This window comes from Schistocerca serialis, chromosome 2 (assembly GCF_023864345.2).
Source record: "Schistocerca serialis cubense isolate TAMUIC-IGC-003099 chromosome 2, iqSchSeri2.2, whole genome shotgun sequence".
In the NCBI taxonomy this organism is placed as follows: Eukaryota; Metazoa; Arthropoda; class Insecta; order Orthoptera; family Acrididae; genus Schistocerca; species Schistocerca serialis.
Genome location: NC_064639.1, coordinates 770,569,703 through 770,596,640, shown reverse-complemented (window position 1 = coordinate 770,596,640; position 26,938 = coordinate 770,569,703). Strand labels below are relative to the sequence as shown.

The window sequence follows — 26,938 nt, the reverse complement described above, 5'->3', positions numbered from 1 at the left end:
CTTCAATATGCTCGCGCGATGACATGACTGGCTGACTTAAGTGCTTCTGTGCATGTTTATAGTAACTTGACTGTAACACCGTGAATAGGGTTTGATGTGATCTATGTTACCTTTTGCTGTTCTTCTTCAGATAATGCCACCTTTTTGTTTTGTTCTCATGGTCCGGCTACTCAATACCACGACCATTTGTGAACTTATTCTTCTCTACTTCATCTCCAGGCAAGGTGATTCTGTAAGAGAGAGTCTCACTATTTCCTACCACTGGATGATGAACATGTCTTCAATGATAATCTGCTGCATTATTTCAACTATTTAAGCCAAGTGTGAAGACAGATCCAGTTATCAATAACTCATAACTTCAAATGCACCATTCAATACATCTGACTACACCAAACACAACTTAAAAGCTAAGATTTACAGTCTTCATTTGTCTTCAACGTTTTATGTTGTAGTATGTCTGTTTTCTCTAGGGTGTTCATAACACTTTCAAGGGGCACCATCACCAAGGTATAAATGTTCACGTCCAGCAAGTGCTACTGTGCTCACCACACTGTGCCTTGCCCCTGCTGTGTTGTGCCACTACACAGGCACCGCTTGCACAGATCACAGATCAGTATATGCCCAGTGGATTTTTGTGAGTACATTAAATGACCATCTTTCACCAGTATGAGTGTCTGTGGTGGAACATACGTCATTCTCGCGAACAACCCATGTTACACTAGGAGCTTCATTTTCAGTTGCCACACGTCACATCTTTTCTGATTCACGATGAAGCTGTAAGCCTTGCGCCAATCTAGGATTTACTTTTTGCCTTTCAGACTACACAAAAATTCCCAATCAGTTAGCTGACTCATTTTTGCAGCTCAATGAAAGTTGCTACACTTTTGAAACCAGTCACTGTTTGAATGGTTGCCAAACTATGCACTGGTAGAGAGTAAGTAAACACAATGCAAGCGATGTCACAGAAAGAAACCAAAGACCAAATATTCAATGCCAATATCTCCAACTACTCACAAACTGTACAACATGAAATATACATAACATATAAAAAGCGCTCTACTCTCCAGATGCAGCATATGTTTACAGAATGAAATTGCAGAATGAAAGCAACAAAATGAGCAATATAATGAAAGGTATATCACACCCGTATTTTACAGCTCAGTTCTCATTTAGGGGGAAAAGGAAATTTTACACTGTGATATAGCCATTACTGATGGGGTATAAAATTCAGTATTTTAGCACAGGCATTTCAAATGGCATAATTATTCTTGCATATTTAACAGCTCAAATGTCACATTCCAACCTAGGTACAGACCAGTGAGTCACCACAACCAAAAATTTTGCTTTCACGTTCATCAACTTCACCAACTCCTAATCTAGATTTCGAGATGTGCTACAGATCAGTCTGTTAGCGCAGTCAAGTTTTTTATCATCACCCACCCCCATGAACCATGGACCTTGCCGTTGGTGGGGAGGTTTGCTTGCCTCAGCGATACAGATGGCCGTACCGTAGGTGCAACCACAATGGAGGGGTATCTGTTGAGAGGCCAGACAAACATGTGGTTCCTGAAGAGGGGCAGCAGCCTTTTCAGTAGTTGCAGGGGCAACAGTCTGAATGATTGACTGATCTGGCCTTGTAACATTAACCAAAACGGCCTTGCTGTGCTGGTACTGCGAACGGCTGATGATTGACTGATCTGGCCTTGTAACATTAACCAAAACGGCCTTGCTGTGCTGGTACTATGAACGGCTGAAAGCAAGGGGAAACTACAGCCGTAATTTTTCCCGAGGACATGCAGCTTTACTGTATGATTAAATGATGATGGCGTCCTCTTGGGTAAAATATTCCGGAGGTAAAATAGTCCCCCATTCGGATCTCCGGGCGGGGACTACTCAAGAAGACGTCGTTATCAGGAGAAAGAAAACTGGCGTTCTACGGATCGGAGCATGGAATGTCAGATCCCTTAATCGGGCAGGTAGGTTAGAAAATTTAAAAAGGGAAATGGATAGGTTAAAGTTAGATATAGTGGGAATTAGTGAAGTTCGGTGGCAGGAGGAACAAGACTTTTGGTCAGGTGATTACAGGGTTATAAATACAAAATCAAATAGGGGTAATGCAGGAGTAGCTTTAATAATGAATAAAAAAATAGGAGTGCGGGTAAGCTACTACAAACAGCATAGTGAATGCATTATTGTGGCCAAGATAGACACGAAGCCCATGCATACTACAGTAGTACAAGTTTATAAGCCAACTAGCTCTGCAGATGATGAAGAAACAGATGAAATGTATGACGAGATAAAAGAAATTATTCAGGTAGTGAAGGGAGACGAAAATTTAATAGTCATGGGTGACTGGAATTCGTCAGTAGGAAAAGGGAGAGAAGGAAACATAGTAGGTGAATATGGATTGGGGGGAAGAAATGAAAGAGGAAGCCGCCTTGTAGAATTTTGCACAGAGCATAACTTAATCATAGCTAACACTTGGTTCAAGAATCATAAAAGAAGGTTGTATACCTGGAAGAATCCTGGAGATACTAAAAGGTATCAGATAGATTATGTAATGGTAAGGCAGAGATTTAGGAACCAGATTTTAAATTGTAAGACATTTCCAGGGGCAGATGTGGATTCTGACCACAATCTATGGGTTATGAGCTGCAGATTGAAACTGAAGAAACTGCAAAAAGGTGGGAATCAAAGGAGATGGGACCTGGATAAACTGACAGAACCAGAGGTTGTAGAGAGTTTCAGGGAGAGCATAAGGGAACAATTCACAGGAATGGGGGAAAGAAATACAGTAGAAGAAGAATGGGTAGCTCTGAGAGATGAAGTAGTGAAGGCAGCAGACGATCAAGTAGGTAAAAAGGCGAGGGCTAATAGAAATCCTTGGGTAACAGAAGAAATATTGAATTTAATTGATGAAAGGAGAAAATATAAAAATGCAGTAAATGAAGCAGGCAAAAAGGAATACAAACGTCTCAAAAAAGAGATCGACAGGAAGTGCAAAATGGCTAAGCAGGGATGGCTAGAGGACAAATGTAAGGATGTAGAGGCTTATCTCACTAGGGGTAAGATAAATACTGCCTACAGGAAAATTAAAGAGACCTTTGGAGAGAAGAGAACCACTTGTAGGAATATCAAGAGCTCAGATGGCAACCCAGTTCTAAGCAAAGAAGGGAAGGCAGAAAGGTGGAAGGAGTATATAGAGGGTTTATACAAGGGCGATGTACTTGAGGACAATATTATGGAAATGGAAGAGGATGTAGATGAAGACGAAATTGGAGATAAGATAGTGCATGAAGAGTTTGACAGAGCACTGAAAGACCTGATTCAAAACAAGGCCCCGGGAGTAGACAACATTCCATTAGAACTACTGATGGCCTTGGGAGAGCCAGTCATGACAAAACTCTACCATCTGGTGAGCAAGATGTATGAGACAGGCGAAATACCCTCAGACTTCAAGAAGAGTATAATAATTCCAATACCAATGAAAGCAGGTGTTGACAGATGTGAAAATTACCGAACTATCAGTTTAATAAGTCACAACTGCAAAATACTAATACGAATTCTTTACAGACGAATGGAAAAACTGGTAGAAGCGGACCTCGGAGAAGATCAGTTTGGATTCCGTAGAAATGTTGGAACACGTGAGGCAATACTAACCTTACGACTTATCTTAGAAGAAAGATTAAGAAAAGGCAAACCTACGTTTCTAGCATTTGTAGACTTAGAGAAAGCTTTTGACAATGTTAACTGGAATACTCTCTTTCAAATTCTGAAGGTGGCAGGTATAAAATACAGGGAGCGAAAGGCTATTTACAATTTGTACAGAAATCAGATGGCAATTATAAGAGTCGAGGGACATGAAAGGGAAGCAGTGGTTGGGAAAGGAGTGAGACAGGGTTGTAGCCTCTCCCCGATGTTATTCAATCTGTATATTGAGCAAGCAGTAAAGGAAACAAAAGAAAAATTCGGAGTGGGTATTAAAATTCATGGAGAAGAAGTAAAAACTTTGAGGTTCACCGATGACATTGTAATTCTGTCAGAGACAGCAAAGGACTTGGAAGAGCAGTTGAACGGAATGGGCAGTGTCTTGAAAGGAGGATATAAGATGAACATCAACAAAAGCAAAACGAGGATAATGGAATGTAGTCAAATTAAATCGGGTGATGCTGAGGGAATTAGATTAGGAAATGAGACACTTAAACTAGTAAAGGAGTTTTGCTATTTAGGGAGTAAAATAACTGATGATGGTCGAAGTAGAGAGGATATAAAATGTAGACTGGCAATGGCAAGGAAATTGTTTCTGAAGAAGAGAAATTTGTTAACATCGAGTATAGATTTAAGTGTCAGGAAGTCGTTTCTGAAAGTATTTGTATGGAGTGTAGCCATGTATGGAAGTGAAACATGGACGATAACTAGTTTGGACAAGAAGAGAATAGAAGCTTTCGAAATATGGTGCTACAGAAGAATGCTGAAGTTAAGGTGGGTAGATCACGTAACTAATGAGGAGGTATTGAATAGGATTGGGGAGAAGAGAAGTTTGTGGCATAACTTGACTAGAAGAAGGGATCGGTTGGTAGGACATGTTTTGAGGCATCAAGGGATCACAAATTTAGCATTGGAGGGCAGCATGGAGGGTAAAAATCGTAGAGGGAGACCAAGAGATGAATACACTAAGCAGATTCAGAAGGATGTAGGTTGCAGTAGGTACTGGGAGATGAAGAAGCTTGCACAGGATAGAGTAGCATGGAGAGCTGCATCAAACCAGTCTCAGGACTGAAGACCACAACAACAACATTTGCTGTCCTTGCTGACTCTCAACAAATTCTTTACAGCTTAACCTAGACCTTGTAATACACTAAACAGCAGTTTGTCTCTGCAACCAGATTTTTTGTACTCACTTCTGTGTACATCATTTAATGCCACCAGTGAATGATGTAACATCAGAGTTGTAAACCTATATCTACATCCATACTCAAATGCCTCTGTGTGCATTGTAATTAATCTAATCTCCTCATCACTAACCCTATGGAAGCAATGTGTTGTGTGTTACTGTATATCCCTAGATTCGCCATTTCAAGTTGGTTCTTCTAGACTTTCATGTGATAGTTTGTGTCCGTCCAAATAGGCACTTACATTTCAAGAACTTCAGTGTAGCATCTATTCACCACCACCCAAATACATCATACCTATAGCAGAATGGAACGAGCTTTTCCTCATAAGCTAATTCATACGACACAGAGAGACTGGCAAGAACAGATGAGGTACTTTTGGACATTCTCTATCAATTAAGTAACAGAATGCATCGAGATGACTGGGACAAGACTGACTGCATCACCCACAGGAGCATGCAGAGTGACCTCAAGTGCTGCACTGAGCGACAGAAGAAAAAGTTTGTAAGATGCTGGAAGCAGACCGACAATGCGTTTCCCGACATGTCGCAAAAAGTGGTCAACCTCACTGAACCACAATTGACCACAAAGGAAGTGTCTGTCCAAAAAGCAGGGAACTTCACGGTCATCCCGAGAATTGTACCTGTGGAGGACATCATTGCTAATATCGAAGCGACCATTTGGACCATTCAGCGGAGGAAATATGCACTGAAACAGCCAGGATACTGTGCTAAGCAAAATCTCCAGCTTGCAACCTGAAGAAAGAAGAGGTACAATCTATTAAGAATTTTAATACTCACAAGAGTTTATTGGTACTGCCTGCCAATAAGGGAAATGCGACTGTCGTAATGAAGACCGAAGATTATGAGCAGAAGATCTGGGGCTTACTAGATCCGACGACGTACACTATGTGATCAAAAGTATCCGGACACCTGCCCTCCATGGTAATGCTGGAATTCAGTATAGTGTTGGCCCATCCTTAGCCTTGATCACAGCTTCCATTCTCGCTGGGGCGTATGTTCAATCAGTTGTTGAAGGTTTCTTGGGGAATGGCAGCCTATTCTTCATGGAGTGCTGCACTTTCTTGGGGAAAGGTATAGGTATAGATGTTGGTCGGTGAGGCCTGTCACGAAGTTGGCGTTCCAAAATATCCCAAAGGTGTTCTGTAGTATTCAGGTCAGGACTCTGTGCAGGTCAGTCCATTACTGGGATGTTATTGTCGTGTAACCACTCCGCCACAGGCCGTGCATTATGAACAGATGCTCGATCGTGTTGAAAGATGCAATTGCCATCCCCGAATTGCTCTTCAACAGTGCGAAGCAAGAATGTACTTAAAACATTAATGTAGGCCTGTACTGTGATAGTGCCACGCAAAACAACAAGGGGTGCAAGTCCCCCTCCATGAAGAACACGACTATACCATACCATAACACCACCGCCTCTGAATTTTACTGTTGGCACTACACACACTGGCAGATGATGTTCACCAGGAATTCACTATACCCACACCCTGCCATGAGATCGCCACATTGTATACCGTGATTAATCACTCCACACAACATTTTTACAGTGTTCAATCATCCAAAGTTTACGCTCCTTACACCAAGCAAGGCATCGTTTGGCATTTACCGGCGTGATGTGTGGCTTATGAGCAGCTGCTCAACTATGAAATCAAAGTTTTCTCACCTCCCACCTAACTGTCACAGTACTTGCAGTAGATCCTGATGCAGTTTGGGATTCCTGTGTGTTGGTCTGGATAGATGTCTGCCCATTACACATTATGACTCTCTTCAACTGTCGGCGGTCTCTGTCAGTCACCAGATGACTTTGGCCTGTGCGCTTTTGTGCTGTAAGTGTCCCTTCACATTTCCACTTCACTATCACATTGGGAACAGTGGACCTAGGGATGTTCAGGAGTGTGGAAATCTTGTATACAGATGTATTACCCCCCAGGGGGTCCACAACTCTTTTGTGGACACGTGCGTAGCGAGCACGGGACCCCGAGCTAATGTGGCCCTCCTTCCTTTCCGGGCTGCGTACCTTCCCTTCCCTCTCCGCATCCCTCCCCGTCCCCCATCTTCGCCCCCCCCCCCCCCCCCCCCCCCCTCACCTCTGTTTCTTTCCTTCCCTTTCTCCCCCTCTGGGAGTATGGTTTGTGCCTACGTCCGGAGACGGACGCTCGAAACTGTTCCAAATTCCTTGCTTTTACACTTGCATGTCCTTGTCCTTCCTCTGTCCTTCTTTTCCTTCCCTCTTCTCCTTGCCCTTTTCTCCGCTGCGGCGTTTGAGACCCCCTTTTCTTTCCTTTCCCTTTCTCTTTTTTCCTCCCTGTGCGTGTCTGAAGGCCGACCCACGCACTTCCATGCGTAGCCGGTGACGGGGTAACGCGTAATTCCCCGCCCCGGGTAGACAGGTAGGACACGTACGTACCCCCTGGTAACGGCCAGGCCCAGGGAGGGGTGATTACCCGAGCTGATACCTTCCGAAAGTGCCGATTGGTCCCTCCGTCCGTTTGTCGGGAGGTGTGACCTGAGGTGTGAACAATCACCTAAGGCGGGTGTGCCCTCGGTGAGGGCCCCCACAAGGGAGGAGCGCGCCATCGGAGACGCCGGTAATCATGGGGGATTCTTCCGCAATGGTTTCCTCACCTTCCACTATGTCTGCTCACAAACGTAAGTTCACTGAGTCTCAGCCACGGACGGTTCTTCCATCGTTGCCACAGTTCCTTGTTGTTTCTCGGTCTGACGAAGGTCACGACTTTTCCACGGTCAACCCTTTCATTATTCAGAAAGGTGTCGACGCAATTGCGGGTCCTGTAAAGTCTTGTTCCAGATTACGGAATGGTACCCTGTTGTTAGAAACACACAGTGCCCTCCAGGCTCAAAAATTGCTGCGTACTTCTCTGCTCCACACCTTCCCTGTCCGGGTGGAACCGCACCGTACCTTAAATTCCTTGCGTGGAGTCGTTTATACACGCTCCCTCGATGGATTGTCTGACGAAGAAATTCAGCACTACCTGTCTGACCAGGGCGTCACCGCTGTTCATCGGGTTATGAAAAGGGTTGACTCGAACATCATTCCAACCCGCACTGTCTTCTTGACATTTGACAAAGTTCAACTCCCATCAAAAATCAAAGCAGGCTATGAGATAATTTCCGTTCGCCCTTATGTCCCAAACCCTACGCGTTGCTATCGATGTCAGCGGTTCAATCACACCAGCCAGTCCTGTTCCAATCCGGCCAAATGTGTTACGTGTGGCAAGGATGCCCATGAGGGTGCTTGTCCACCTCCATCCCCTCACTGCATCAACTGTATGGGTGCCCACGCTGCTTCCTCTCAGGATTGCCCCGTTTTTAAGGATGAAAAGCTCATCCAGGAAATAAGAGTGAAGGAAAAGGTGTCGACCTTTGCTGCTCGAAAGTTACTCGCCAGTCGACAGCCCACCGTGCCTCAGAAAGGAAACTACAGCACTGTCCTTGCTTCTCCTCGGCCAACAAAGGAGGCGGCCACGCAGACTTGCGACCTCACATTTAGTACCACGGTCGTCAGATCGGCCAGCGCAAAGATCGCCCGTTCAACCTCACCACTTTCGCCTGCCCACTCTCTGGCTCACCCTTCGTCGGGTTCTGCTAAATCTCGAGCCCAAAAGTCAGACGCCAAGTCTTCGAAAAAAGAGCATTCTCGTGAAGAGTTTTTACGTACTGCAACTTCACAACCATCGGGTCCTCCTTCATCTAAACATCATACCTCCAAGAAGGCTACGAAGAAACACAGTTCCTCTCCTTCTCCGCCAAGGCGTGTCCCATCTACAGCACCACCTGGCGGAAATCGCCCTCGGCCATCTTCTGTGTCGCCGAGGCGCACTGCTGGTGGCCGGTCAACTGGCCGATCGCTGGTGGCAGGAGCTGCTCCTGACCAACCTATGGATCAGGATCTTCTGCCTTCGACTGAATGCCATTCCATGCTGTCGGTCGCAAGCTCTGAGCAGTCGTTGAGTTGACAGCACCCTTGGTCACGTTTCTCCATTTTCTGTTTACCCTATGTCCATTATCCACTGGAATATCCGTGGCATTCGCGCCAATCGGGATGAATTGTCGATCCTCTTACGATCCTACTCGCCGGTCATCTTCTGTCTTCAGGAAACAAAGCTGCGTCCCCATGACCGCTTTGTTCTCCCTCATTTTCAGTCCGTCCGATATGACCTCCCCTCTGTTGAAGGCACTCCAGCCCATGGAGGACTCATGATTCTGCTCCATGATACTCTCCATTATCACCCAATCCCCTTAAACACTTCCTTCCAAGCTGTCGCCGTCCGTCTTTCCCTTTCTGGATACACGTTCTCTCTTTGTACGGTGTACATTCCATCGTCTACACCACTGGCACGAGCTGATCTCCTTCATCTTCTTGATCAGCTTCCACCCCCCTATTTGCTGGTTGGGGACTTCAATGCCCACCACCCGCTTTGGGGATCTCCACATCCTTGTCCACGTGGCTCACTATTGCTAGACGTCTTCCACCAAGCGGATCTAGTCTGCCTCAACACTGGGGTCCCCACATTTTTGTCTGCCTCCACGGCAAATTTATCTCATTTGGACCTTGCGGTCGGTACTGTTCCGCTAGCTCGGCGCTTCGAATGGTTCGCCCTTGATGATACACACTCGAGTGACCACTTTCCATGTGTCCTTAGACTGCAGCCTCAACTGCCCTACATGCGCCCGCGACGCTGGAAGTTTGCCCAAGCCGATTGGACACTTTTTTCGTCTCTAGCGACATTCGATGACCGTCGCTTTCCCAGCGTCGACGATGAGGTCACACATTTTACCGACGTTATTCTCACAGCTGCGGAACGTTCAATACCACGCACCTCCGAATTGCCCCGGCGCCCCCCAGTTCCTTGGTGGAACGAGGCATGCCGTGACGCAATACGTGAGCGGCGACGTGCTCTTCGCATTTTCCGTCACCATCCAACCTTGGCCAACTGTATCCGATATAAGCAGCTCCGTGCGCGATGCCGTCGCGTCATCCGCGATAGCAAGAAGGCAAGCTGGAAATTCTTTACTAGCTCATTTAACACCTTCACTCCCTCCTCGGAAGTTTGGAGTCGGCTTCGACGGTTCTCAGGCGCGCCTAGTTTCTCCCCGGTCTCTGGGCTCACTGTCGCGCATGATACCTTCGTGGACCCCGTCGCAATTTCTAACTCATTGGGTCAGCACTTTGCTGAGATTTCGAGCTCTTCAAATTACCCGCCAGCGTTTCTCCCGAAGAAACGGGCAGCGGAAGTGCGACATCTTGCTTTCTCCTCTCAAAATCGCGAAAGTTACAATACTGTTTTCTCCATGCGCGAACTCCAACATGCACTCTCTTCTTCTCGCTCCTCCGCCCCAGGACCAGATGGTATCCATGTCCAAATGTTGCTGCATTTATCCACCCATAGCCTGCGTTACCTCCTTCGCCTTTATAATCGAATTTGGACCGACAGTACCTTTCCCAGGCGATGGCGGGAAGCTATTGTCGTTCCCGTTCCGAAACCTGGAAAGGACAAACATCTCCCCTCTAGCTATCGCCCTATTTCTCTCACGAGTAGTGTCTGTAAGGTTTTGGAGCGTATGGTGAATTACCGTTTAGCTTGGTGGCTGGAATCCCGCAGTCTTCTAACACCAGCCCAATGCGGATTCCGACAGCATCGTTCTGCCGTTGACCATCTTGTTGCTCTCTCCACTTACATCATGAACAATTTCCTCCGGAAACGCCAAACGGTAGCAATATTTTTTGATCTGGAGAGAGCATACGATACCTGTTGGAGGACAGGCATCCTCCGCACACTGTTCTCTTGGGGCTTTCGAGGCCGGCTGCCCCTTTTTCTTCGCGAATTTATGGCAGAGCGCACATTTAGGGTGCGGGTGAACACTACTCTCTCCCGTACTTTCTCCCAAGAAAACGGGGTACCCCAGGGCTCCGTGCTGAGTGTTGTACTGTTTGCCATCGCCATTAATCCAATTATGGATTGTCTCCTTCCTGATGTCTCGGGCTCCCTCTTTGTGGACGATTTTGCGATCTACTACAGCTCTCAACGGACCAGCCTTCTTGAAAGACGTCTTCAAGGATGTCTCGATCGCCTCCACTCGTGGAGCATCGAAACCGGCTTCCGTTTCTCACCCAGTAAGACCGTTTGTGTTAATTTTTGGCGACGTAAGGAGTTTCTTCCGCCCTCCTTACATCTAGGTCCTGTCAACCTTCCGTTTTCCGACGTCGCTAAATTCTTGGGTCTTATGTTTGACAGAAAACTGTGCTGGTCCTCCCACGTTTCCTATCTTTCGGCTCGCTGTCTGCGTTCCCTTAACACCCTCCGTGTCCTGAATGGTACCTCTTGGGGAGCGGGTCGAGTGGTCCTTCTCCGCCTCTATCGCGCCTTAGTGCGCTCGAAATTGGATTATGGAAGCATAGTCTACTCCTCTGCTCGGCCGTCTATTCTTCGGCGTCTCGACTCTATCCACCACCGTGGATTACGTTTAGTGTCTGGAGCTTTTTACACCAGCCCTGTGGAAAGCCTTTATGCTGAGACTGCTGAACCTCCGCTGTCCAATCGGCGGGCAGTCCTTCTGAGTCGTTATGCTAGCCATCTGTCTTCCATGCCTGCTAATCCAGCCCATGACCTTTTTTTCGACGCCTCCTTTGATGTTGGGTATGCAGGCCGCTCCTCCTCCCTACTACCCCCGGGAGTCCGCTTCCGTCAACTGCTCCATTCTCTTTCCTTCCGCTTTCCTAAAACCTTCTTGACAACTTGGGGTACAGCACCGCCTTGGCTCCGTCCCTGGATCGACTTGCTCCGAGACCTATGTCAATTTCCCAAGGATGGTACCCCTACACTTGTTTACCATCGGGCATTTGCTGCTCTATGTGCACAAATGACGGAAGCCACATTTATTTACACCGATGGCTCGAAAACATCGTTAGGTGTAGGGAGTGCCTATATTGTTGGCGACACCCCAAATCACTTTCGGCTTCCTGACCAGTGTTCGGTTTATACTGCGGAGCTTTACGCTATTCTCCAGGCTGTCCACTACATCCGCCGCCATCAGCGGATACAGTACGTAATCTGCTCAGATTCTCTCAGCTCTCTCCTAAGTCTCTAAGCTCTTTACCCTGTGCACCCTCTGGTCCACCGGATTCAGGACTGTCTGCGCTTGCTCCACCTGGGGGGCGTCTCAGTGGCGTTCCTCTGGCTCCCGGGACACGCTGGTATCTGTGGAAATGAGGCGGCCGATATAGCGGCCAAGGCTGCAGTCTCTCTTCCTCGGCCAGCTATTCAGTCTCTTCCGTTTACCGATCTACGGAGTGGTTTACGTCGCCAAGTTGCTCATTTATGGCATGCGCATTGGTCAACACTTCCCCATAATAAATTGCGGGAAGTGAAAGCCCTTCCTTGCGCTTGGACCTCTTCCTCCCGAACGCGTCGTCGGGAGGAGGTAATTATAGCTAGACTCCGGATAGGGCACTGTCTTTTTAGTCATCGACATCTTTTAAGCGGTGATCCTCCCCCACTCTGTCCCCACTGCTCTCAGCTGTGGACGGTCAGACACCTTTTAATTGACTGCCCCTATTTTAATCCGTTACGCTCCCGTCTACAGCTATCGCCTGATCTATCGTCGATTTTAGCAGATGACACGCGCTCAGCTGACCGCGTTCTACAGTTTATTAGTGACAGTGAAATGACGTCAGTCATTTGAATTTTTTTTTTTGGGGGACAACCAACCCCTTTCTATAGTAGATTTTTAAGCATTCCTTCTGCCTTTAGTTTCTCCAATTTTATGACTTTGTTCCCATTGATGCTGATTTTAAATTTCGTTTTTTTCCTGTTTTCTACGTCACGGGTTGGGCGCTAATGACCATAGAAGTTTTGCGCCCTAAAACCACAAACAAAAAAAAAAAACAGATGTATTACACAAGTGACACTGAATCAACTGACCACGTTTGAAGTCCATGAGTTTTGCGGAGTGCCCCATTCTGCCCTCTCATGATGTCTAATAACTACCAAGGTCGCTGATATGGAGTACCTGGCAGTAGGTGGCAGCACAATGCACCTAATATGAAAAAAACATGTTCTTGTGGGTGTCCGGATACTTTAGATCAAATAGTGTGCCAAAAACTAAATACAGATCCAACACTGTGTATCACACAGAATACGAAACGGTGAATCAAGGCATCTTCTCTGCCAGTGGACATACAGAGGAACCTGTGCAACACAGAAGCCCTCCCGCCTCGGCTGTATGGATTACCTAGAGTCACAAGAATAACGTTCCACTAAGACCGATTGTTAGTGCTCCTAGCTCACGACGTATAACCTGGCAAAACACTTGGCCTCCCTGCTCCGTCCGCATGTGGTGAAGACTGACACATACATAAAGGACTCAGAACATTTCATTGAGAAGCCGAAGATCTTAAACTTGCACCAAACGACATCTTGGTCAGCTTTGATGTTGCTTCTTTCTTTATGAAATTGCCATTCAGTTACTCTTTGGAGCACATCGGTTCCATTTTCCCACAAGACATCGCAGAACTCTTTCATGCATGTCTCACCACGAGCTATTTCACGTGGAATGGCAACTTGTATGAACAGCTGGAAGGCGCCACCATGGGTAGTCCTCTTAGTCCAGTGGTGGCCAACTTCTTCAAGGAACATTTCAAAGCACATGCACTGGACTTGGCACCTTTTCAACCTAAGGTGTGGAACAGATACATCGATGATACCTTTGTTGTGTGGGGCCATATGGTGAAGAACAGCTCGGTGACTTCCTAAGACGTTTGTACAGCTCCATGTCAACATGAAATTTACCATGGAATTAGAAATGGACAAACTACCATTTCTAGATGTGCTGGTCACAAGGGATGTTGAAAACCTGGGACACAGCATGTATTTAAAACCAATACATATGTATCGATACCTGCATAAACTATCAAATCACCACCCAGGCCAGAAAAGAGGCATGATTAACACGCTTGTAACGCGAGCAGGATGAATATGTGAGCTGCTGCACCTCAGACACAAAATAAAACATTTGGAAAGTGTTTTGAGGAGCGTTGGGTACTTCACAACTTATATTAAAAGTATCAGGACCAAACACTTGGCGAAGTGACAAATCAGAGATAGAAATGTCTGGTACGGCCTTTCTGCCATACATTCCCAGAGTGACTGACAGAATCGGCAATATGTTGGGCAAACACAGCGTAAATACTATTTACAAACCAACAAAGAAGATCGAGTGTCTCAGATTGGCAAAGGAGAAAAGGGATCAACTTGCAATGTTGGTAATATACCACATACCACCCACCTGCGGAAAAGTTTGTTGGAATGACTAGATGATCAATCAACACCAGGATCACAGAATATAAGCAACTTTGCAGGTGGGGCAAGTGGAGAAGTTGGCTGTGACAGAGCATGCTCTATGTGAGACCAACCACATAGTAAAATTTGCTGACATGGAAGTTCTGGCTATAGAGAAGAACTATCACACACACTTGTTCAGAGAAGCTATAGAAATACACAAGCATGAGAACGGCTTCAACAAGAAAGAAGAAAGCCTCAAGCTAAACGAATCCTGGCTTCACTTGCTGCAGTGAATGACCATCACAGGTAGCAAGAGAACCACATTGAAGATGACCACGGGGAAGCCTTTGGACATTGGTGCTCCACGTAAATATAGTCTGCGGCCGTGAGCTCGGCTCCGGTCCACCATCGGCAATGGAGAGAGAAACTTTGACAATGCCAGACACTTGTGCTGGTGAAATGTCTGAAAAATGATCAGACAAGTGGCTGAAGAACCCGAGACAGCAGCCAACAGGCAGTAAGATCAGCATCTTTGGATATGATGGAATTAAATTTGTTCGTCGTGACTAGGCAAAGACTTGTTGCCTTAGTGCACCACTGCTACTGTGAAGCATTCTATCTGTATCATGGTGTGGGGCTGCATGCCAAGTCATGATATTAAATGTCTGGCAGCATTACAGGACAATGTTATCACAAAAAAGCACCAAGTCTTAAGGCCATCTTCAGTTTGTGATGAAACCAGATGATCTTCGACAGCTGGTGGACTCAATGCCTTGCAGAGTCGAGGCAGTGATTAAATCAAAAGGACATTCCATAAAATACTAACAAATATTGCAGTAACTGTTGTGCCAAGGAATTTGTAACTTTCCGAAATTGTTGGGCTGTGAATATTTTGTTTCGATTTCTTGACTTTTTTTATTAAATTTTTGTATTTGAACTTTAATTTGCAAATAATGGACATTAAGGCGTGATTCCTGAAAACTTTAAGTGAATTATCTTGTACATTTCAACTAAAATAAATTCCTGAATGCAGTACTCAGTGAAATCTCTACAAAGTATCCAGTATTAACACCATTTCTCTAAGTCTGTTTCTGTATTTACTTTTAATGTGCATAAACTCAGAAAAATCACTTTCACACATGTAACTAGTAACAAACACCACTAAAACTCAGATGGCTTATTTCAAAGGAGGTGTTTCTTTTCCCAAAGAGAAAGAAGAGTATTCCTTGTGAAATCATCTTGCATTGACCATCAGAACAATATGAAGAGTTTTGGGCATATTCTCAGAAGCCAGTTGCTTGGTGTATTATGCAGTATCTGCTTTGACAATCAGGTACAACATTCTTCATGTTTGCTGCCATTCCTGTTAAGTTACCAAACATTGTCTTTGCCCCATCTGTACAAATAGCAACACCTTTTGCCAAGAAATGCCTATTTTTAACAAATAAAGGGCAATCATATAGGAAATGTTCTCTGCTGAAGCATTTGACTCAAATGATTTGCAAAAAACACACACTTCTATTATACCATCATGATTGTCAAAACATACAAAAATGAGGAACTGTGCCATAATTGTGCTGCCTCCACTCTTGTCTATTTGAAGAGCAAAATCGGTGCACTCTTGCAGTTGTAATATTAATGCTTCTTCAATATTGGAAGACATGACTTCAGCTCTCCGTTTTACTGTATTCTTGGATAATGGAACTATTTGTATTTCTTTTGCCTCTTTTCCCCCCAAAAGCTACTGGGGCCGCATCTAGTTGCAAGCAGTGGGAGAGACGCATGAGGTTTTCTTTCCTTTCCAATTCTAAAACAAACCAGGTGTGAGGCTTTTATTGAGTTAGTATCAGTGTTAATCAAATTTGCCACCAATATGAACTTTTTTTACGACGTCCACAGCTCATGGTCGCGTTCTCGCTTCCCGAGCATGGGCTCCTGGGTTCGGTTTCCGACGGGGTCAGGGATTTTCACCTGCCTCGAGATGACTGGGTGTTTGTGTTGTCATCATCATTCATGAAAGTGGCGAGTTTGGACGGGGCAGAGGTTGGGAATTTGTATGGGTGCTGATAACCGCCCAGTTGAGCGCCCCACAAACCAAACATCATCATCTTTTTTACAAAACACACATTTCTTTTGAAAAAAAATCAGTAGTTTTACCAGCTGACTCAGAATGCTTAGAACTTCGAAGATATTTTAATAAAGAAGGCTTCATGCTTTGATTTGAAAGCATTTCTGAGCACACAATGCATAGGAGGATTGGGTTATTACTGGTTTCTTTGTTGGCCTTTACTGTAATGGAAGGGTGTTGGCAGGGTATAATCTGAACTTCCTGTGTCTTGCGTACAGCCCGAAATAAACATTCTGCGACTCCTCAGGGGGCTCCTGGCTCTTTAATGAGCTTGTGCATTACCCCCAAGCTGCTGCGGCCATTTCTTTCACCCAGGGCTGCATTCCTTTTTTCATACCCTCCTTCCTTCCCCTCTGCCCCCTCCTTCCCCTCTGCCCCCTCCTTCCCCTCTGCCCCCTCCTTCCCCTCTGCCCCCTCCTTCCCCTCTGCCCCCTCCTTCCCCTCTGCCCCCTCCTTCCCCTCTGCCCCCTCCTTCCCCTCTGCCCCCTCCTTCCCCTCTGCCCCCTCCTTCCCCTCTGCCCCCTCCTTCCCCTCTGCCCCCTCCTTCCCCTCTGCCCCCTCCTTCCCCTCTGTGTTTCCAGCTATCCTCCTGGTTATTGGTACTCCTTCTGGTTTTTGTTCCTCTTTATTTTTCGTTTTCTCCTTTCCTTTTTGGCATTTTTGGTCCCCTATGGGATTTGACCTTCCCTTCTTAATATTCACTCCATAGTGTGAGCCAACTGGGGAAGAACACCATACTTAGTGTCTTCGGAAAGTGGCCTTACCACTTCCTGGAGAAGGTCAAGGTTATGTGTTATTGGTGTGACCTGAAGCCATACATTCCCCCCACCATAAGGTGTTTCCTGTATTTACATTTCGGGCACATGTCTTCCCGCTGTGCAGCAGCAGAGCCTCTACGCTGTGAATGTAGGCATCCACTCCGTGAGGGGAGCCCCTGCGTTCCGCCACCCGTGTTTGATAATTGTCATGACCATCACTCTCCACACTTGCCACATTTCCTGGTTTACAGAAAGGAAAAGAAGATAAAGAAGTGTAAATCCCTTGAGCACTTATTATACATTGAGGCTTGTCAGAAATATGACTGTCTTCACCCTGTCTCTATGACAGCTGACTTTGCCTCTGTTATGATCTTTGCCCCTCCTCCCTCCTCCTTACCCCAGTCCAGGTCCCTCTCATCTCTGCCTCCCCAGCAGCTCCCACGTGTTTTCCCCTCCAATGCCTCTCTCCCTACCTGGCCGGAGTAGTGTGTCCCTTCTTCGGCACCTCTTGGTCTTGATGCCCTTCTCCCAGCTTGTCCCAGACTGGAGGTCTGGCACCACAGGTTGGCCATTGGACCCACAGTTCATGCACCCAAGGTCACCCATTCTCTTTCAGTCCCAGGTCTCACTGAAGCCTACTCTCTGTCTTTCTCTGGGCCCTGCCCTCCTTGACCTATGAAAAAATGGTAGTCCTGGGATGAGGCTGCTCCAGTGCCCCTGGAGGTGCTGACTTCCCTCTCACAACCGGAGTCATACTTCTTGTTTATGGATATCACCCCATCCATCTATATACCTCCCAGGTTGTGTTTACCCCTTCTTTATTGGGTATTATTGATGAAGTCTTCCGTGACATGTCTGATAGAATTATTTGCACCACCGGTATTGCTGTCCCCCACTTGACGAGCCCCTTTTGCCACCAGCCAGTCGCTTGGTGGAGCACGACTATTGCTTTAAGCAGCATTCATGCTCCACCGGTCTTATCTACCTTCTTCACACCAGAGCCTGTTACTTAATCAAACAGAGCCAGCAGGTGTGTTGGGAACATTTTGTCCCCTCCCTAGGTTCTTCTGTCCCTTCATCACGGGTCTGGGCTTTGCGCCACACCCTCCAAGGTTGCCAACAGCAGTCTTCTATCCTGAGCCTTGCCCTTCCGGGTGCCCTTTGTGTGGATCCATTGGTTCTCACAGAACAACTTGCGAAATATTTTGCGACAGCATCAGCCTCCTGTCCGGCCACCTTCCTCCTCCAGAAACAGTGGGCTGAAGCTTCCCATTTACGTTTCATCTGCTTGTCAGGTGGAATCCTACAATAAACTCCACATCTAGTAAACTTTGTGTGATAAAGGGAACTCCCACCACATTGCAGCCTTCCATTCACCTTCCCTGGAGGGACCCTACCACCCTCTGCTCTCTTCATATCGACCATACCAGTTGACCCATGATTTTATGCTCCATAATGAGCCTCCCCCCCCCCCCCCCTCACAGTGGTCCATATTTTGCTGAAATGCCACCATCTTTTGGTCCTTCGCATTAAATATGCCCTCCCCCCCTCCTGATCTTTATTCTTCCTGCCATCCCGACATTTATTTTGCCTCTTTGTTTGCCCATATTCCTTTACCAACCATTGACTGAACCATGCTGTTAATGTTGTTCCTTTGTTCAATCATTTTTCTCTCTTTCATTTAAAAATAAAGCAACATAAGAGAATAATTTTACGTATATTGATATGTCTTTTGGTTACTCAAATGTGTACCAGCTGAAATGTCCTTACTTACCACGAGAGGTACGCATATCACCATTTGGGAACCTCTGGTCTAGAAGCAAATTAGAAAATGAGTCTAGCAGACATTGTTTAGCTACCACAGGGAGATGCCAATTATGATTACTTTTCTTGTAACTTTCTTCATTACAAAGATATGAACACCAGTAAGTCTTTTAAATAGCACCCTATTTTTTAATTTTTTAATCCACATTGTCTCCTCAAGACCAGTTCAAACACTTACCACAGTGTAACGTTTGAATAAACATGACATTATTAAAAATGTAACACAAAACTGACTTTGGCCCTCTTGTACTAGCACACAGTCTGGGTACCTGATTGACATAAGTCGTCCACTTGTTAGAGTTGACAGTAAATAAATGGATAAAGATTGCAATGTTGAGAATGGATCCACATTTTGCATGTTGGATATGAGATAGCTTTTAAAATAATGCATAGCATAAGAATTACTGGGACTTGTAATATAGCATGGTTATTGGTGTGGCAAATGCTCTTATTTTCACATTTATGCAGCTTAATTGCTGATAAAGAAATAAGGCCAATGAAAATTTCTAAAACATTGTACATGACATTGGTGCCGCAACCCATTCAGGCACACATTAGAGAACAGTTACAAAAAGTTAAAACCCATATAACAAGTCTATAAGAAACAATGCTTTTGATAAGCAAAGATTAATCCTTAGTTATAAGAAATATAATATTTGTGGTTTTACAGCTAAACCCATGTAGGTAAAAAACCATGGATAGATGGTGCCAAGAAGATACAAATTAATTTAAGTGATATCAGAAATTACTTTTATTTCCATAATTGTTTTAATGAAAACCATGATAAACTTGGACGTATTGTTGGTTAAAATTTGATAAACCTATTGTTTTGTAATTTTTGTAAATAATTATGATCTCTCAAAACTTACACAAAATTTGGAAGTTAAATGAAATATTAAAGTAGGATTAGAGTTGGATGAAAACATCTTAAAATCATGCTTGCCTGGGAAGCATTGATGCTCACTTTACGATTAAAATACATTGTACTAGGTAATTTTGTTGTGGTATGAAATTATGTTAAGTAATACCAGTCAAAGCTTATGTACTGCAATGTTGCCAGTATGTTGCACATATCAGTCATGTTGCTGTTATTGCATTATACAGGATGATTCAAAAAGAATACCACAACTTTAAAAATGTGTATTTAATGAAAGAAACATAATATAACCTTCTGTTATACATCATTACAAAGAGTATTTAAAAAGTTTTTTTTTTCACTCAAAAACAAGTTCAGAGATGTTCAATGGCCCCCTCCAGACACTCGAGCAATATCAACCCGATACTCCAACTCGTTCCACACTCTCTGTAGCATATCAGGCGTAACAGTTTGGATAGCTGCTGTTATTTCTCGTTTCAAATCATCAATGGTGGCTGGGAGAGGTGGCCGAAACACCATATCCTTAACATACCCCCATAAGAAAAAATCGCAGGGGGTAAGATCAGGGCTTCTTGGAGACCAGTGATGAAGTGCTCTGTCCGGGCTGCCTGGCGGCCGATCCATCGCCTCGGGTAGTTGACGTTCAGGTAGTTACGGACAGATAAGTGCCAATGTGGACTCTCTATACAGTTGATTGTGGAATTTGCAGCTCTCTGCTAGCTCTGCGAGTCGATTTTCCTGGGCTGCGAACAAATGCTTGCTGGATGCGTGCTACATTTTCATCAATCGTTCTCGGTCGTCCAGAACTTTTCCCTTTGCACAAACACCCATTCTCTGTAAACTGTTTATACCAACGTTTAATACACCACCTATCAGGAGGTTTAACACCATACTTCGTTCGAAATGCACGCTGAACAACTGTCGTCGATTCACTTCTGCCGTACTCAATAACACAAAAAAGTTTCTGTTGAGCGGTCGCCATCTTAGCATCAACTGACGCTGACGCCTAGTCAACAGCGCCTCAAGCGAACAAATGTACACCTAAATGAAACTTTATAGCTCCCTTAATTCGCCGACAGATAGTGCTTAGCTCTGCCTATTGTCGTTGCAGAGTTTTAAATTCCTAAAGTTGTGGTATTCTTTTTGAATCACCCTGTATTAGAACTAAGTGAATTTTAATGTGGGCAAACTATTGTTGCTCATGTGGTAGGTATTTCTGTAACCAAAGCAGCCAAAGTATTTGGTGTTGCAGGAGGCACCATATTGACGATTTATACTGCATACGAGAAAAGAGGAAAAGGCTCATCCACTTAGTTGTGACACAGTTGAAAGTGTGTGTCAAGTGATAGCACAGATAGGCATTGAAAGAAGACTGTGATGAAAAATAAGAAGACAACAGCTGCAGAAGTAACTGCAGAACTGAATGTTGCACTCAAGAATTCACTCTGTCAGCACCAAAACAGCATGAAGGGAACTCCATAAGCAGAGAACTGCAGGGCAAGCTGGAATTACAAAGCCATTCATCGGTGATAAAAATGCCTGTAACAGGAATACATGGTACTGGAGCCATAAAACCTGGACTATGGAGCAATAGATTATCATCATTTGGTCTTATTTCACACTGTTTTTGACTTACAGCAAAGTATACATCCCAAGAATGGAACATGACAGGTGCTCTGTGAAGATTTGGGCAGCCGTATTGTGGTATTCCATGGGCCCCAGGTTACTTTACAAGGCACATTACTGCTAAGGATTATGTGACCATGTTGGCTGTTCAGGTGCATCACATGGTACAATGTTTGTTCCCAGATGGTCTTGCTATCCTCCAAAAAGACAGGGCCTCTGTTCAAACAGCTATCATCTTCCAGGACTGATTTTGTGAGCACAAGGATGAGTTGTCACATGTGCCCTGGCTGTCACTGTCACCAGATCTCAATGTTATTAAGCGTTTATGGTCTCCTTTGGAGAGAGGGGGGGGGGGGGGGGTGCATCATCACTATTCACCTCTGTCATCGTTATTTGAACTTGCCACTGTTTTTCAGGATGAATGGCACAAAATTTTCTTGAAAACCATACAGGATTTGTTTTTATCCATTCTGAGATGACAGGAATCTGTTTTGAATGCCAAAAAGTTTCCTACACTGTATTAGGCATAGTAATGTAATGTCTTTAGTGTTTCCATATTTTTGTTCAACCCCTGTAATTAGTGTCCTCTGTTATCTGTTGCTCATTATATTTACAAGTTACCACACTTTGGTTCCTGGTATTTTATGTAGCCGAGTGCTTAAATTCTTTTACAGTTGAGTGAGTGACTTCGGAAACCATGTATGTCTATAATTTTTTGTAACATATTTTTTCACATTATTGAACTTGTCTGGGGTCAACATACAGTGTGCATAGTCCAGTGCCTCATCTCAAAGATGCTGAACCATAGAAAACTGCAATGATGGCAGGGACAACACAAGCCCGTAATGTATGCAGCTTCTGCTCCGATCAGAAGATGCCATAATAATGCTTGGGAATGATACTCTGGTGTTGGTTCTGGGCCGATCAGTAGATGTCACAACAATGCTTGCGAGTGATACTGTGCAGGTGTGTTTGGCATTAACAAATGATGTGTCCACACTGTTGTCAGCTTTCAAACACTGTACTGTTTGTTAAGAATCCGTTGTAATATGGGGATACTCGCCAATCTGTTGAAAATGATGTTACAATGTACCGGATGTGCGAATTGGAAAAATAACTTCATACCAGCAAGAGCAACAGCTCCTGTCTGTAAGTGAGCATACAGTGTTTCTTCAAATTAAGTACTGACCAAAAGTCTGGCTTGACCAACACTGTTAATTTGTTAGCAACCTGCAACAACCCATCAAAAAGGAATAACATAAAGGAGAGTAAACCTCAAAGTGCCTGTCCAAAATCTTGCACAACCTCCTTGAAATAAAATATTTTGATTGATGGAGAACAAATATGTACATTAGAGTAGCATTTAATTCTTTGCATGGTGTAATAGAAAACAGGGTGCTGTGACTGACAAAGCTGCTATTGAAAGGAGTTGTGCTGTTGTGTAAGTGAAGGAAATATCATAAGAAAAATGAAACAGATGCAGAAATATGCTTTGAGATTCATGATCATATTGAGAAATTTCCAGCTAAGTTCAATCATTATCGTTACCAGAGTATAAAGTGCTTAGATGCTGGGCTGGACATGACTCTGTATCTGGATTCACATGGGAAATAATTTAATGAAGCTGTAATCTGCACAAAAGTGATGGTATAATTAAATGTGAGTGGAGACATTTTACTGTCATCGCTTATGAGAAAAGTAACTGAAAAAGAAATAGAAGTTAATGAAAGGAGAGCAAAGAATTTTGCCGTAAAACTTAAGTGCAAAATCGATTTGTGCATGGAACAGGATGAGACTATTGGTGTCATATTTTACTTCAATGAGAATCTTCTGCTAGCAGAACTTCTCAATTTTTAAAAAAATATTTATTTGTTTATTTATTTATTGTGAAAGAGAAGTAGGGAAAGAGCCATACACTATTACTCAAATACATAAATGAATATTTACCTCCTCCACTAAAAATCTTCACCTTTTCCTGATGGTTTTCTTGGACAAAGCCGTAACTGTGTTTTGATTTTGTTTTGTTCTGACATTGTAAGTGCTCAGCAAGATCATGCATAACTTTCCCATTAGATGCCATTCCTGTCTCCATAATGTACAAAAGTAATATAATTGGTTGTATGTCCCAGAAGAGTATGTAGTCATAATCAGTTAATCTAAATTTGAAGTGACAAAATTCACATCCTCACACATTTTGGATTTTCATTATTCACTATGGAAAGACTGTTACTAGAGGAGTACTATAGCTGTGGAACCACTGGGTATGTCCTATGCTGGCCAACAAAGAAACTTAATTTTTACCTGGTAAATACATGGAATTTCTGTATGAGTCACAGCACAAGGATCTTGTAACAGCCAATGAGTTTATTCATAGATTGGTGTGTTAGTCAGGCTCAAAACATGTCAGGCTGTCCAACTCTCTCTCTCTCTCTCTCTCTCTCTCTCTCTCTCTCTCTCTCTCACACACACACACACACACACACACACACACACACACACACACATCCTTCTGGACCTGTTGCAGTGAGTAAAATTATGTTAAGCAATGTGACCAAGATGGTGGGATATATAGTGCAGGATTTCCACAAATTTTATAAAAAATTCTGCATGTTTCCCAGTGCTGAGTTGGCAGATGACACTGCGGATTATGTTTTTCGAATTTATCACTCGCATAACCTTTTGTATTCTGTCTTTTACAACAATAAGTTTTCAGTGTGTAGCTTTTTTTTGGCATTTTACAAGGCTTGAATGAAAAGTAATGCCTCCACCTTCGTTAACTGGGTTTGGAAGGGAATATTTTAATAAATCAAATGCAGAAATAACCCTTAGAATGTGATCTTTAATTACCAATATTCACTTTTCCACATAATCACCAGCCAATTGGATACATCTCTGCCAACGATGAACAAGTTACAGAAGACGTCGACACTTTTTCCGCAACCACAGTCTCTCAGTTCTCTCAACGTCTTCATCAGAAGCATAATGATGTCCCCGCAGATTGTCTTTCATTATCGGGAACAGATGGAAGTCAGACAGTGTTAAATCTGGACTGTATGCCGTATGGTGGTGAGATTCAGTCTCTGAAGTTCTGCTGTAGTGGCACACGAAGTGTGTGGTTTGGCATTGTCATGCTGCAGGAAAACAGTTCCCTTTTCCTTTTGGACCCTTGTTAGCCATATCCAAGTTTGTAGCATTGTGATGTTATGCTCTGGATTTATTGTTGTTCCACGATCATGGAAATTAACATGGATAACACCATCTGCGTCCCAGAACACTGTGACCATGATTTTTCCAGCTGAGGGCTGCGTCTTGAATTTCTTTTTCTGGTGCGAGTCTTTGTGTCTATATTCCACAGACTGACATTTCGTCTCCAGGTTGTAATGCTGTACCCACATTTCGTCTGCTGTGACAATTGGATGGAGAAAGAAATCACCTTCATTCTCATAACGTGAGAGGAGTTCCTGGCAAATTTAAAAGTGTGTGTGCTTTCATTTCAAGAGTGAGCATCTGGGGTACCCATCTTGCACAGATCTTCTGATAACCAAGCAAAGCAGTAATGTGACCCACACGTTCATGTGAAATGCTGTTTGTGCTTGCAATTTCTCTCCAAGTGATACAATGATTGTCCTGAATCAATCTATCAACATTTTGTTTGTGAAACTTGTTGGTTGCTGTCACAGGACGTCCAACTCTTTGTTTTTCATGCAGGTCAGATGTTCCTGCCTCAACATCGTTAAACTTACTTGCCCAATGACACACAGCACTCACATCAACACAATCACCACAAACTGCTTTCAATCTCTGATGAATTTCCTTTGGGGTCACACCTTCTACTGTCAAAAATTCAGTGACTGCACATTGCTTAAATCGCATTGACCAACTGTCTGTGCAGGGTTCCATACTTTACATTGTAACAACACAACCATTCAGTGCTAAGGCTTCCCGCCAACTGGAGCTGTAGAGAAGAGGCTACAGAACAAGCCAGTACCTGCTGCATACCAATGCTGCCAACTGTTGAAGAGTTACGAAGATGGAGGCATTACTTTTCAGTCAGCCCTCGTATGTATTTCAGGTGTCTTCATAAGTGTTGAAAATGAGAGGTGTTTTATCATATTTCCACATTTGTTTTGAATCTGGAAAATAAAACTGAATGAGAATTTGTGTTCCATCTACTTTGGTGATTAAGCGTCTACCTTCTCTGAGTGTTTTCTTTTTCTAATTTTTCCCCCCTTATCCAAGTGTTATGTAGTATAGACACCATATAAAACATTATTTTTACATACAGAAATTTAAATTAAATTTGAAACGTGTAAAAATCAGATGGACTCTGTTCTCTCTTTGGAAAGATACAAAGATACAATTTCTTTCCTCTTCTGTAAAATTTATAAAATTTGGTTTATGTCATTTTTGCAGTCACCTATTCAATTGCAGTGTAAAAATTGGTAAAACTGCAAACTTTCTTTTGAATCAAACGTTCTACACTAAGCAGCTCAACAAGGAATTCTTATATTACTAACAAATTTACATGTATTGTGAAAATAAAAAATAATTTCTTCAAATTAAGTGTCTGACTCCACTGATCTTTCCAGGCCTCTGTTATGCAGTTTAGTATCAACATTCAAGGAGGCTGCAGGTAAAATATCGCAGTGACATTTTGTGTGCATGATTATTAAATTATTAGTAGGTTTGTATTTTTTAAAGAAGAGATTGGTGTAGCAACAATTGTTTAATAAATATGTGTACATTTCTGTGTGTTTTTACAAAAGCAATTAAAGTATACTTTGACATTTATTTTTTCTACACTTTTATTTTTAGTCCAAACAATTACTCAGCCAATTTTAGTGGCAAAAACCATGAGAGATCAGATATCCCTTGGACAGGGTCATGACTGCTTCTATTTTCCATGACATTGCAGCTGCTCATTTTGCTAGGTGTCAGCGTATGATTAAAATGTAATAAAAAATAGTGTTCAATATAAAGATGTGTTATAACCCCAACATTCCAATATTGTCATATATTTATATTCCTACAATTTTAAAATTACACAGCTATATCATTCCAGAGTGAAAGTTTTTTAAATTAGCCATAAGTTGCAATTAGAGTTCTTCCTATACATGTGTGAAATTTTTCCACGATATTTTGGTGACCTGTTGTTGAACCTTGTAACAAGATACTTTTTTAAAAAAATTAATATTGTTCTCTTTTACATCAGAAATTAGGCTATACTATCTAAACCTCAAGACACATGATAGCATTAAAGGTTGGGTTGCTTCTTCCTGTCCCAAGGCAATCCCTTGTTGAAGTTGTTTTGGCTCACTCATCATGACGGAAAAATCTCTGGCGTCGGTGTTCTTAATCTTGATTTCATCAATGTGTGGTTGGTTGAAAGTCTCAATAACAGATGCAATAGCAAGTGAAGAGAGGTGTTACAAGACTGGAAGAAAAATAAACCACTGATGTGCAAATTTAGGAAAAACATGAAATTGTTGTCAAAAGTCTTCTCAAACC

The 26,938-nt window shown here is 43.6% G+C and overlaps 1 protein-coding gene across 2 annotated transcripts in view; it reads left to right on the top strand.

The window, feature by feature from the left end:
• The window catches only part of LOC126457990 (centrosomal protein 20-like), a 30,523-nt gene extending 4,302 nt beyond the window's left edge, over nt 1-26,221 (top strand). For both annotated transcript variants that reach the window (XR_007585560.1, XM_050094756.1), the window contains one exon: nt 26,020-26,221. Coding sequence is in view for 1 of the 2 variants with exons in the window: in XM_050094756.1 (XP_049950713.1) it covers nt 26,020-26,080 (61 nt within the window). In the remaining variant the exon portion in view is untranslated. The remainder of the gene's footprint in view (nt 1-26,019) is intronic.
• Nucleotides 26,222-26,938: the final 717 nt, after the last annotated feature.